General features: G+C 44.1%; 1 protein-coding gene across 2 annotated transcripts in view; it reads right to left on the bottom strand.

The window, feature by feature from the left end:
* Positions 1–14024, bottom strand: part of LIPH (lipase H) — a 46322-nt gene that overhangs the window by 20461 nt on the left and 11837 nt on the right. Inside the window, exons 2-4 of one of the 2 annotated variants that reach the window (XM_028101136.2) lie at positions 7005–7372; positions 5658–5766; positions 251–352 (exon numbers count right to left, since the gene is read on the bottom strand). In XM_028101136.2, coding sequence (XP_027956937.1) covers positions 251–352; positions 5658–5766; positions 7005–7372 — 579 coding nt within the window. The remainder of the gene's footprint in view (positions 1–250; positions 353–5657; positions 5767–7004; positions 7373–14024) is intronic. The other variant, XM_088017986.1, reaches the window with a different exon arrangement.

Raw genomic sequence — 14024 nt, 5'->3', positions numbered from 1 at the left:
GATTGGTCAAGATGATCACCTTAAAAATAAGAAACGTTGATGGGAAAAGCACCTCCGCTCCAGCAAGACATCTTGGATGCCTACATTAAACTAGCGTCCCTTCAGTTATTTCGGTGGATTTGGAATCCTGCCCTGCAGGAAAAGAGGGAATCTGGAGGAACCTGATCCACCCCTGCATGATGATCCCCTCAGGGGGAGACTCTTTAGGAGCGTGGGAGGGGGTACTCACTGACCCACAAGGATAATTTACCATCAATGTCGGAATGGATGACGTCAACGAACTGTGCATCACCAGGATCTAATCTGTCCTCAGGAGGTCTCCCATTGAATAAAGGGCCCGCAGGGTCGAGACCTGGAAAGAAAACCGAGTTGGCTTGGCAGCCCCACGCCATGAGTCACCGGCAGCCCAGCTTTTGATCCCTTCCCATGAGGATGGCAAACTGGCTGCGGGGCACTCTCGGGTGGGCAAGCACTCACATTCCCATCTTGCTTTTTCAGGCACCTTTCCACAGCCCTGTAGCCTTTTCCCACAGAAGAGATGGCTAGCCTGGCAGTGTCCCCTGGGAATGGCATCCAGACCCCATTAGGAACTGTATCTTGTGCAAGGCTCAACAGCAGGGAGTGCACATTGGGGGACCAGGGCATGGGGATAAACCGGTTCCTCAGGAAAAAAGCGCCTGAGGGTACATATAAAAAGCAGATGCTATGCTTATGCTTATTCCATCTTAAATGATCCAGAAACCTCCCTCAACCTTTCCTTCTTGTTATTAATAAAACTCCTTTACAGTGTCAATTTTTATTCATATATACTTGCTCATATGATCCACATCGCAAGCCTGTTGGGAGGCTGAGTAGCTATTATTCCCATCTTACAGATGCAGGAAGCGAGGTTCAGGGAGATCAAGTGTCTTAACAAGAGCCGCAGCCTCACAATGCAATGACCTCTCTCTGTTGAACTCTTGGTTTCATTGCCAGACCCAGTGGAAAAGTGTGAAACTCACTGATCAGGCCAGGTATCATAGAGGTGTGGTGTCAGTTCCTGCAGAACTAACCCACCCCATAAATGCCTGAGCTGATTGCTTGCCCTTAGTCAATGCGAGCTGGGCGTTCCTAACCATCAGCTGAAAAAACAAGAGTGCAGCTCCGGTGATGTAACCACAAACTAAAAACTTTAAAAACAACAGTCAACGACAAACCACCAGAGGTTCCCAAAAACGCTGCTTACTAGCAACCTACCCGGAGTGAAGAAGGTTCCAAGGGATGTCTCAGAGTCCTGAGTCTAAGAAAGTCATTTTAAATGTCATCTTCCATCCCCTGGTGTTAGATATAAAATCCAAGAGATGGCATTCTTGCCTGACTTCCCTGGTTCTGGCTTCCATCTTTCTATTTCTCCTCTCCCAACTCCCTTGCTTCCTTGAGGCTTGTCTTGATCTGCCTCCCTTCCTTATCTTTCTCTTCCTCACCCCTCTAGCTTTTCTTCTTCAGTTTGCTCTCCACTGAAACTGATGTGGGTGGAGATGGACCAACACCCAGACACCCAGGTCCACAGGACATTCTCAACACAGCAAGAGAAACTCACGACCTTAGAAAGAGTTTGCTAAGGAAGCCCCCCTCCCCCCATAAAATAGCAGCACTGTTGGTCTAAGAAAAGGAATAGTGAGAGCCCCAGTTTATAGCAGCCTCCAGATCCACAACAGAGAAATCAGCAGAGAAATCAGTTTGAATGAATGAACATTCAAACCAGAGCAATTTTGAGAGTGATGAGGGTGCTACTGAGAATTAGGGCAGAAGGCACAAATGGAGATGGAGATAGGAAGTTTGGAAATATCACCTTGGTGACAATTCATAGCAAATAACTGGCTTACAATGTCAGCCAAAAATCACAGTTACAGTGCTCTAAAAAGCTATATATTTTGTGTGGACAGAGACCACTGGAGTCAGAGAGATGTGACTTGAGGCCCCAAACCTAACACCAACCAGCTATATGACCTTAGGTGGGTCACTTTACTTCTCTGAACCTCAGGTTTTTTTTAAATCTGCAAAATGGAAGTAGAATTAACAGCTATTTCAGAAGACTTATAAAAGGACTACTGGATCTGAATCCAGAACATTTTGAGATGATTACAGAATAGAAACACAATGGGAAAATGGAGCTCTTTCTTATTGTTCAAAGATCACCAGAAGTATCTAGATGGTGCTCACTGACTTTTATTACAACATTAACAAATCTGAGAATTTGAAGAAAGCCCTACACCTCTCCCCAGACAGACAGACATCCAACATAAACCTCTCTGCAGACAGACAGACATCCAACATAGACCCCTCCGCAGACAGACATCTGATATTTTGCGTGCGGTTTCAGGGGCCTCCTTTTCCCATCCCCAACTTCACCATGGACTCTCCAAGGCAATGCTGTCCAATAAAAGTATAATGTGAGCTACACATATAATTTTAAAATTTCTAGAAGCCAATTTAAAAAGTAAATAGAGGGCGCCTGGGTGGCTCAGTTGGTTAAGCGACTGCCTTCGGCTCAGGTCATGATCCTGGAGTCCCGGGATTGAGTCCCGTGTCGGGCTCCCTGCTCAGCGGGGAGTCTGCTTCTCTCTCTGACCCTCTTCCCTCTCGTGCTCTCTATCTCTCCTTCTCTCTCTCTCAAATAAATACATAAAACCTTTAAAAAAAAGTAAATAGAAGTAAGAAGAATTAATTTAATAATACGCTGTATTCAACCCCGTTTATTTAACCTGGCATATCCAGAATATTACCATTTCAACATGTAATCAATATAAAAAATTTGAGGTTTCTTAATATCACTTTTTTAACCTAGTCTTTGAAATCCAGTGTGTGTCTTGTACTGACAGAACATCTCAATTTGTATTAGCCACATTTCAAGTGCTCAGTGGCTACATATAGCTAGTGGCTACTGGATTGGACAGCACAGCTCCAAGGTCATTTCTCAAAGTATGGGGTTCAGACCACCTGCATCTTCTGCTTAAGGTAGATTCCTGGACCCCAACTCCAGACTGCTGGTTCAGGAGGTTGGTATTGTAACCAGCACCCCTAAGGGGATTTTGACACACCCTTAAGTTTGAGAAGCAAATACAATGTATTATCAAGTGATGTAGGTACTTGGAATATTTTAAAATCCACTTAAGGTCCACCATCTTGTGTTAAAGAAGTTGATGAGAAATAGGGGACGCCTAGCTGGCTCAGTCAGTAGAGCACACGACTCTTAATCTCAGGGTCATGAGTTCAAGAGCCACGTTGGGCAGGGAGCTTATTCAAAATTAAAAAAAAAACAAAAAAACATTAAGAAGTTAATGAGAAATAAAACCAGGAGAGGTGCCTGGAGAGAAAAAGCCAAAGGAAGGGCAGATGAAAGGAGAGATATGGAGGAAATGAGGCAGCCATTATGGTCTAGCTAATTAACAAGTAGAACCATCCAATGTGGGGGAGTCAGGTGTGAATTGTGTCTCTAGGCAACAGGCCCAATTCCTACTCCACAATCCAGTGAGGCCAGTCAGAAAAGGTGGTGGAAGGTGAGCAGAGAAGGGAAACGTTTTCACCCCGAAGCTGCTCTGGAGGACAGTAGAGACTGACTGTGAGGATCAGAGAGGATAAGGCATCTGGAGAATGTGGGAAAGTCAGGGGAGCCAGAAAATTGAGGTGTGAACCATTAGCGGCACCCAGGCCCAGAGCGGAAGGCAGGCTGGCTTGGGGACTTCCCATCCATGGTCAGAAACCAGGTTACACCGCACTCACGTTCATAGTAGTGGTGGGAACAGATTTGCTGGGAGCAAAATGGGGGGTGAGACAGAATGAGGCAGTGGTGGGCTGGAGTCTGCTAGGGCCAGCACTAGACTATAGACTTTGCTCATCTCTTCCCAAACTTTGTGATTGGTGATGTCAGGCTGGCAGCTTGAAATCAGCAGTGGTGAGCATATTCAAACCATGGAGATCAGGAAACACCACAAATCAGGACTATGGGGGTGGGGCGAGGTGGGGAGAGCTGTGCGGGTTCTTAACGCACCACTGGGGAAAATCCCACCCGCCAGAAGAGCTCCCAACGGATAAGGGACACAAGCAGATTCAAGCTATCTATCCTTTGATCCCATAAAGGAAATGAAACTTTTTTTTTAAGATTTTATTTATGGGGGCGCCTGGGTGGCTCAGTTGGTTAAGCGTCTGCCTTCGGCTCAGGTCAGGATCCCAGGGTTCCAGAACCAAGCCTGCATTGGGCTCCTTGCTCATTGGGGAGTCTGCTTCTCCCTCTGCCCCCCCACCCATGCTCTCTCTTTCTCTCTCACTCTCTCTCTCTCAAATACATTTACAGTTCTTAGGAGAAACAAAGTAAATATCATACATACATTATTTATGTATTTGAGAGAGAGAGAGAGAATGATTGCGGGGAAGGGCAGAGGGACAAGCAGACTGCCCGCAGAGCAGGGGGCCCGAGGCGGGGCTTGATCCCAGGACCCCGGATCATGACCTGAGCCGAAGGCAGATGCTTAACCGACTAAGCCACCCAGGCGCCCCAGGAAATGAAACTTTTTACAAAGGACATGTTGCTTTCTAAAACATAAAAATAATAATGTTAAAAACTTAAAAAGAACTCTGCCTCCCTAGAAAGCAGGTAAATAAAGTGAGGGTGGCCTTGGCCACTTTCACTGAGATGAGAAAAGAAAAAAGACCCAGGAAAAACAAAACAATGTGACCTCAAGTAGCGGGCTAGAGGAGACACCAGTGATGTGTGTGTGAGAGAGAGAATGGGAATGACTTGCTCAGGGTACCAGTCAAGTAGCACATTCAGAGACTGTGATGCTAAAAGTTTACAATTGGCTTGAATCTCTCCTTCCTCTGTTCACTTCTACCCTCCAGATTCCCTAGATTGAAAACAGCTCTCTCTCTTTGAGGATGGATCCTGGGAAGGGTATGAATGGGGGAGGGGGGCAAGCCTTGAGTCTCTGAAACAGAAAGCCTCCCTCAGCCAGTCCTCTGTGGCTGTGGAAAAGTTGCCTGAGCAGTAGGCAAGAGAACCCAGCAAGGGGGCCTTTGGGGTTTCATCTGCTGTATTTCTGAGTTTTCATTCAGCTTGGTCCTGAAAGCTGATATTCAGAGGGTAAAACCTCACTATCAAAATTCCTATCTCATCTTTCTATCATGAGACTCCAACTGTGTCTGGGGATGGAAACATATTAGGTATGTGGCTCAGGCTATCTTAGATTAAGTGAAAGAAAGATGGCTATCTGTTTGGAGGGCACAGATAAAATTCCCAAAGGCCACAGCTGTATTTTCTAACCAGAAGAGAAATAGTTACCACCAATCTTTTCTATTGCATATACAATTTACAAAGTGCTTTTTTATTAAATATATTTTATATTGTATATTTTAAATTTTATTTTTATTTATTTTTATCTTATTTATATATTTATATATTTCATATTTTATATCATTTACCAAGTGTATTTTATTAAGTAATAACCTGAGGTCAGTATTATCATGGTCTCTCCTTTGCACAAGAGGACACACACTCAGAGGGGTTAAGTAATTGGAAGAGCTGGCCTTGAACCCAAGGACGTGGATTGCCTGCATCATGTTCCCTCAGTGAACATCCCACCCGGGCTGACTAACCCGTGCCCACTCACAGGAAGGCTTACCTGTAATTCTCCCCAGCTGTCCATTGTACATCTTTCCAACAAACCCGGCTATGTGGGCTCCTAGACTTACTCCAATCATATAAATGTCGTCAAGAGAAGCTCCTTGTACCTGGAATTTCAAGAGGTCCATCATTATAAATTGTGAGGAGCCAAGGAGTTGACAACACTTAGAGAAATTTCCTCAACTTGACTTTGGAAACAGTTCTTAGGAGAAACATTTCTAAGCAACTTACATCTATGAGCTCACTTAAATGTCACAACAACCCCACAAAGTAAATACCATTCTTTTGATTATACAGAAGAGGAAACTGAGGCCCAGAGTCAAAGTAACCTGCCCAGTATCAGGCAGGTGGGGAGGGGCAGAGCAGGAGTCAAACCAGTCTGTTCAACTCAAAGCCTGGGCCTTAACCTTTATGCCATGGTGTTTCCATCCATGCTTCTGCTAGAAATCAAGCTGGGACATCTCTAATTCCCTCCCAATTGAGGAAAAGGGCAATGAAACATTTTGGTGAACTCCTTTATCTTCATGCTGGCTCAGTTCATAAAGTCATCACAGACAGAGAAGGAAGGAGTAGGGGTGAGGACAACACTGACTGCAGTCAGCTGGGACAGCCTGTGGTGAGTCATGTTAATATTATTCACTTTCCCAGGGCCGTGGCTTAAGTGGGGAGCTTTTGTGAAAATTCTGTTGCCCCTGGCCTACAGTGGCCACCAGGCCTGATTCTCTCTGAGGTAGTTTTGATATAAAGTCACTTTTTTTGGTTGTTTTTTGTTATTTTTGTAAAGGGGAAAATTCATGAGATAGATCACTAGATAAAATTTAACGTTTATGTAATCTTTGTGAGTCTTCTAAAAACATAAATCATACACAAAGATCTCCAATCAGCCCACGTGTATCAGTTTTGGTTGTGGATAATCGGGTCGGTAAACTTTAGGCATTTCTAGGAAAGGGAATAGCTTGAGAAGATGAGGAAACTCTACACAGTGAAGCCAGAAACCCCCCAGACAGAACCTCTCTTACCCATAAGACACCTTTATGTGAATTAGAAAAAGATGTCCCTTCCTGAGGACACTTAACTGGGAAAATATCATAATAAATATATAGATCTACAGTGTGTACCATGACACTGGTGCTCCCTTAGATGGGTGCCCTGTGCAGTGCACAACTTGCACGACCATACCTATGGGCCTTCCCTCCAGCTGTGCTCTCTACCTTCCCTGAGACTTAGTTGGGTTTTCAAAATAGTCCCTCTTGGTTTTATCTTTTTATCTATCTTGGTTTTAAATCTCCAGAGAATGGGCCAGTTTTAATTTGGCTCTGAATCATATAAGAGAATTCTCTCTTACCAACATCTGGTCGATAAATCCCTTCAAGACTATTGCTACTTTTTTGGTCTTACTAGAGGCATGGTTGTATATTACAGTTGTAGCTCCTCGATTCCAATCAACAACAACCACATTCATGTCTTCTACATAGAGCAAACCCTGTACTAAGTCCTCCATCCAAACTGGAGCAGAGCCTGTAGGCCTGAATCCATGGACAATGAAGGTGGTTTTCTTGGTCACATTCAAGTTTCCCAAAACTGTGGAGTTGATGACTTGTGCACAGGTCCAGTTTCTTCTTGTGTAGAGCATCAGCTTCACATTTAGTCCTGTACCAACCACTGCACTGTGAAAGCTCAGTCTGGTGAATGAAGGACATGTTTCATCTGTGTCTGAAAATAAAAATTAGATGGCATCATGACGGTTCTTTCCTTAGTTGGGCGTCAAGCAAGAGTGCTGCCCTACATTCACTGGCCTTCTTTCTGTGCTTCACAGCACCCAGCAGGAGACTGGATCTAGTTGAATGAAGTTGCAAAGTCATACCTGATTCAGCATAACTAAGCAGTGACTTTTTTTTCACCAGGAAAACCATTTTTCCAAATCTTACTCTCCTCCAAGGTCTAACCCAAGTCACCTCGATGAAACCTACTCCAACTCTCCCAGCTTTAAATACTGTCTTTCATCCCAGAACTCCCAAAACCCCTGTATGTACCTTATTGACAGCAAAATGAAAGCACTTGCAGGGGTGTATTATGGGTATTTATGGACGTGTGTGTCTATTTTGTTGGACCACCTCCTTGGAATGGGTGTCTTCTAATCTGTATCCCTCACAGTGCCCAGCACATAGTAGAGGTCTCAGTAACTGCATCTGCATGGTCCAAACACATCTTTCCTTTTCTAGAGCACCTGCCCGGGACAACAGTGGAAAAGGTGATGTGCCCTGTCCTGCCACCTTTCAGTAGCATCTGAAACAGTGGACCACGGTGCCTTCTTGAACACTCTCCCTATTCTTCAAGCACCATCTTCAAGCATTCCTCCTGCTGTGTAATCTCTAAGAATGGCCTTAGGAGAAAGTTGGGGGTTGGGGTGGAAGCAAGAGATTGGGGTGGAAGCAAAAGATGAGGCTGGAGCATCTTGTTATGGCAGAAAGTAAGAGACTATTTAAAAATTTGGGATGCCTGGGTGGCTCAGTCGGTTAAACATCTGCCTTCAGCTCAGGTCATGATCCCAGGACCCCTGCTCAGCAAGGAGCCCGCTTCTCCCTCTGTCTGCCACTCCCTGTTTGTGTGCTCTCTCTCTCTCTCTCTCTCTGTCTCTCCCCAACAAATAAATAAAAATGTGTCATAAGGACATAGAAAGTGAGATTGAAAGGGCTTCCACTGGCCAGATCTGGGATATTTGAGCACTAAATAATTAAGGACAGTAATGATTTATGGACCTTTGGAGAAAATTAGAGATCCATGATTCCGTAACAAATAGACAAGCAAAGAAACAAATCAGTGGAAGCGAGAGGAGGACGCTTGCAGCATAGTGCTGAATGTCAACGGGTGAATGTGGAGTGAATGCTGGGGGTGAAACTCATCATTTTGTAGTCATCATAATAAAGATTGGTTAGGCAAGATTAATCAGTGGATGCTAAAACTGAGGAGGTGGTTATTTTGAGAAGGAGCACATGTGTATGGTCTTAAGCTTTGTCCCCCAGATTGCTAATTAGTAAGTAGGGGGAAAGTAGTAACTATACAATGGAGAAATTGAACAACACCTTGACTAGGTTATCAAACTGAACATTACCAATGAGGGGCAGACAGACACATGTGCCTCTAGCTGTAGTATTCCAGTGGGGAATGTATAACCTGTACCTAACCACAGGGGAAAAAAATCACACAAACACAAAATGAGGAATATTCTGTTTTTTAAAAGAATACCTGTAGGGTTTGGGTGTGATGTAACTGTGGCTAGCACCGGCAGGGAAGGGGGCTTGTGGCACCAAAAAAAATGCCTTTTTTTTTTAAGATTTTATTTATTTATTTGAGAGAGAGGGAGAGAGTGCAAGCAGAAGGAGGAGCAGAGGGGGAAAGAATCTCAAGCAGACTTCATGCTGAGCATGGAGCCCAACGTGGGGCTCAATGCCATGACCTAAGATCATGACCTGAGCCAAAACCAAGAGTCAGATGCTCAACTGACTGAGCCAGCCAGGTGCCCCCCCAAAAAATTCTCAAAGAAAAATATTTTTTAAAGATTAAAAATAAAAAGGGACCCATATTCTTTAAAAAGATCAATGTCATAAAGGACAAAGAAAGGCGGTGGAAATGTTCTAGATTAAAGGAGGTTGAAGAGATGGGATAAACAAACGCAGTATCTGGTCTTAGACTGGATCCTGTAATGGAAGAAAAAAATTTCATACAAGAAATCATTGGAGGGGCGCCTGGGTGGCTCAGTCGTTAAGCGTCTGCCTTTGGCTCAGGTCATGATCCCAGGGTCCTGGGATGGAGCCCTGCATCAGGCTCCCTGCTCCACGGAAAGCCTGCTTCTCCCTCTCCCACTCCCCCTGCTTGTGTTCCCTCTCTCGCTGTGTCTCTCTCTGTCAAATAAATAAATAAAATCTTAAAAAAAAAAGAAATTATTGGAATAATTTACAAAATTGGGATATGAACACTAAATTAGATAAAAGTATGATATCAGCATTATATTAATTGAGGTTGATAACTATACAGTAGTTATGTAGGAGAAAATCCTAATTCTTTTTTTTTTAAGATTTATTTATTTGAGAGAGACAGAATGAGAGAGAGAGCACATGAGAGGGGGGATGGTCAGAGGGAGAAGCAGACTCCCTTCAGGGAGTCCGATGCGGGACTCGATCCCAGGACTCCAGGATCATGACCTGAGCTGAAGGCAGTTGCTTAACCAACCGAGCAACCCAAGTGCCCAGAAATCCTAATTCTTAGGAAATACAACTTAAGTATTTATAACTAAATGGCCAACTTATTCTCAAATGGTTCAGAAAAAAAAATTGGGGCAGAGAGATAGACAGCAAATGATAAAGCATATATAGCCAGATGTTAACAGAAGGTGAATCCGTGTAAAGGGTTACTGGTATTCTGAGTATTTTTTTTTTTTAATTCTTGTAGCTTTTCTGCAAGTTTGAAATTATTTCCAAATAAAAAACTTAAATAAAAGGAAAAACAAAGGGGACAGGGCCATATCAATGAGATGCAAAGTGAGGTTGTGAGCTCTGATATCAGAAAATGAAAATAGGTAAGAATGCTGAAGTCTTGGGCTCCTGGGTGGCTCAATAGTTAAGCGTCTGCCTTCGGCTCAGGTCACGATCCCAGGGTCCTGGGATTGAGTCCCACATCGGGCTCCCTGCTCTGCGGGAAGCCTGCTTCTCCCTCTCCTGCTCCCCCTGCTTGTGTTCCTGCTCTCACTATGTCTCTCTCTGTCAAATAAATAAATAAAATCTTTAAAAAAAAAAAAAGAATGCTGAAGTCTTCTGTTTGAAAGGGAACAGGGAGTTGGAAATAAACTAAAGATCAAGATGCAAGGTGAAAGAGGGGTTAGGAAGGGAGGGCTTTGGGGTCCTTGGGTACTGAAACAGGATGTTACTTCTGCAACATTAGGTAAGGTCTTGATCAAGAACCACAGTCAAGGGGTCCTGGGTGCCTCAGTCGGTTGAGCATCTGCCTTCAGCTCGGGTCGTGATCCCGGGGGCATGGGACTGAGCCCTGAGTTGGGCTCTCTGCTTGGCAGGGAGTCTGATTCTCCCTCTCCCTCTCCCTCTGCTCCCATTCCCACCCCACCCCTCAAGTTCTCGCTAGTCTGCTCGCTCTCTCAAATAAATTAATAAATCTTAAAAAAAAAAAAAAGAACCACAATCAAAAGTTAAAAGTAAACCTCTGATCAACACTGGCATGCAGATCCAAAATATAATGTTTGGGAAGACTTTTTTTTTTTAATTATAAAAATTATTTGAAACTATGTTATGACCAACTCTCCTACATCCTATTTGGCTGAGAGAGAAGCCAAGTTGGAGGTAAGTGAAGCAACAATCAGTCCCTAGGTGCAAGCTGGAGATCGTCCTTTAGGACATTCAGGAGAGGGGGCAAGGTCCTACGGACGGCCATTCTTTGTGGGAGGGAATAGAAGGGGAAGACTATTGACTTGCAACTGGTCAACAGGAGACTAGAGGGCCTTGGGAAACACCTGTTCTACCTTCCTTTGACAGAAATTTAAGAACCATCTGCCCTTTGCCTTTATTCTCAGTGAATCTACCCAGGAATAACTCTTCCCTCATTCTGAGCCTCAGAACAGACTTCATCCTGGCATCTCTACCCTTTCTCAATAACCTGGGTCTATTCAGAGGTTCCCTGGGTGACCCACTCGGTTAAGTGTCTGACTCTGGGTTTTGCTCAGGTTGTGACCTCAGGGTCGTGAGATCAAGCCCTGGGTCAGGCTCTGTGCTCAGCACAGAGTCTGCTTGGGACTCTCTCTCCCTCTCCCTCTGCCCCCACCCTCTGTACTTGCTCTCTTTCTCAAATAAATAGATAAATCTTTTCTTAAAGAAGAACCTGGGTCCATTCATGTATGCTTTTATTTGAAACTTCTTGCAAAGGCTCTGGTACTCAGCAATGAATGAAGTTCCAAATAGAATGAACAGAAGAAGCTCAAATAGAAGGTTAAAAATTGAGGTTTTGAAATTCCTCACCCTAGAGATAACTGGTTAAAAATTGAGCCCCGTACTCACATATTCCTCCGTTTGCTCTAGCATGTACAGTGAAACGCGCTCACAACTGCCTGTCCTCCCCTCTCCCCCAGCTTTATTGAGATATAATTGACAAATTACACTGTGTAGGTTTAAGGTATAAAGCATGATGATTTGATATATGTGATATTGTAAAATGATTTCCACAATAAGGTTAACACACCCATCATCTCACATAGTTACATGTTTTTGTGTGTGTGGCGAGAACATTTAAGATCTACTCTCTTAGCAAATTTCAAGGATACGGTACAGTATAACTAACTATAGTCACTATGTTGTGCATTAAATGGCAGACCTTACTCATCTATGTAACCATTTTCCCCATCTCTTGGCCTTTTCCATTTTTCTTTTCCTGTAGATTGCATGCTCCTGGAGAACGTGGACTCTGAAACTTGTCTGGTATTTGTAGAGCAAGACCCAGAGCAAATAATTGACTGTTTAATTAGTCATTTTACTGAAGAGGAGGTGTCACGAGGTAGGGCTGAGCCTCTTGGTCTTAGCCACCAGTAAAACTGGGCTTTGTTCCTAGTTGTGCAACTGACTCACCAGGCAACCTGGGGAAATTATGTCATCCTTCACTTACCTACCTGCCCGAGAGAGGAATGCTGTGGAGATTAATTAGGAATGAGGCCATATTGGGGAAGGTAGAGATCCCCTTCCAAAAGAGGGGACTATTTAATTGCTAGGGGTGTTCATTTTGAGCCATATTAGGCCAGTGTGTCAAAAGTCACACATCTGGGTTGTTGGAAGGCTCAGACTAGAGTCATGAAGCTTGGGCCAGAGCTATTTTCAGCACATGTGCCACTTTCCATGTCTACGGAATGGCTCAACCAACCTCTTTGACTTGCTGAGTCTTTACTAGACCCCTTACAATGTACAGTTACTGAAAGGCAGAAAGGGCAGAACAAGCGGATTTTTATTTACTTTTTTAAAGTAGGCTACACGCTCAGCGTAGAGCCCAAGGTGGGGCTTGAACTCCCGAGCCTGAGATCAGGACCCGAGTGGAGATCAAGAGTTGAACACTTAACTGACTGAGCCACCCAGGCGCCCCCAGAACAAGTGGATTTTTATTTTTCATTTGCTAGAACCACTCTGACTTCATATATTTTTAATGTCCTATTTTTATAATGGCATTGGGCTCTGGAGAAGCCCATTGTTAAGTACTGAATGAAAAGTGAATTTCCTTGCTCCTCTCTCTCAGTACAAAATACTCTAACAGCTTTATATGTATTCTCTCTCATCCTCAGAGGAAATGTGCAATTCATCCATAAGTCTACCCTCCCTTAGGTTCTGGATCAGGTGGCATTTTAGATTGTGAGTCAGGCATTAATGAAATAAAACACATAAATAAATATGAAGGGGCGCCTGGGTGGCTCAGTTGGTTAAGCGACTGCCTTTGGCTCAGGTCATGATCCTGGAGTCCTGGGATCGAGTCCCACGTCCGGCTCCCTGCTCAGCAGGGAGTCTGCTTCTCCCTCTGACCCTCTTCCCTCTTGTGCTCTCTCTCTCTCATTCTCTCTCTCTCAAATAGATAAATAAAATCTTTTTTAAGTATGAAACTGCAACCTTGATAATATGCCATGTAAAGGAGATAGTGTATAAAATAAGAATTTAAATAGGGAGTTTCCCCTGGGAATCAAGAATCTTCTCTTACATCAACTTGAAAGCATGTATCTAAATGCTAAGAATGGAAGATCCCTTTAGCAAAGTATAACATTACACTAAGGGACAAATTCAAGTTCCCAAACTATTAAGTTTTGATTTCATCGATGTTTACTTTTATTACCTAGACTAAAGTTTCAGGTATTATATCCTTTTTCATTTTAATGTGTTTTCTTTGCTTGAATCCCATCAAACGATTATAACTAGGCTTTCATTTACCTAGCATGATTTTATCCTTTTTAACCTCTGAATCCCTCTGTTTTAAGGGGTCTTTCATAGAGCGTCTAGCTGGGTTTTATTTTATGGCCCAGTCTGAGCCCTTTTAAAGAAAACAGGTGAGTTCACGTTTATTGGCATAACAGATATAATTGGTGCGGAGGCCACAGAAGTGCCTCCCTCAGATCTGCCTTCAAGAGAACCTGCCACGGGGAGTATGGTGAAGTCACCTGCGTCTCCAGCCACTCCGCAGGGTTCACACGAAGCCGTGGCTCCCCCTGCACCGCCCCCCCCCACACACACCCCAGGCTGCTCCCAGCCGGTGACCTAGCACTGCGGGGTACTCGAGCCAGACCTGGCCGGCTCGTCCTTCCTCACGGGGGCCTCCCAGAACAGGCAACTTTGGC

Source organism: Eumetopias jubatus, unplaced genomic scaffold, assembly GCF_037043125.1.
Source record: "Eumetopias jubatus isolate StellerSeaLion01/CBP00866 unplaced genomic scaffold, mEumJub1_p1.0 scaffold_1, whole genome shotgun sequence".
Lineage (NCBI taxonomy): Eukaryota > Metazoa > Chordata > Mammalia > Carnivora > Otariidae > Eumetopias > Eumetopias jubatus.
This window is presented reverse-complemented; position numbering and strand designations above follow the sequence as displayed.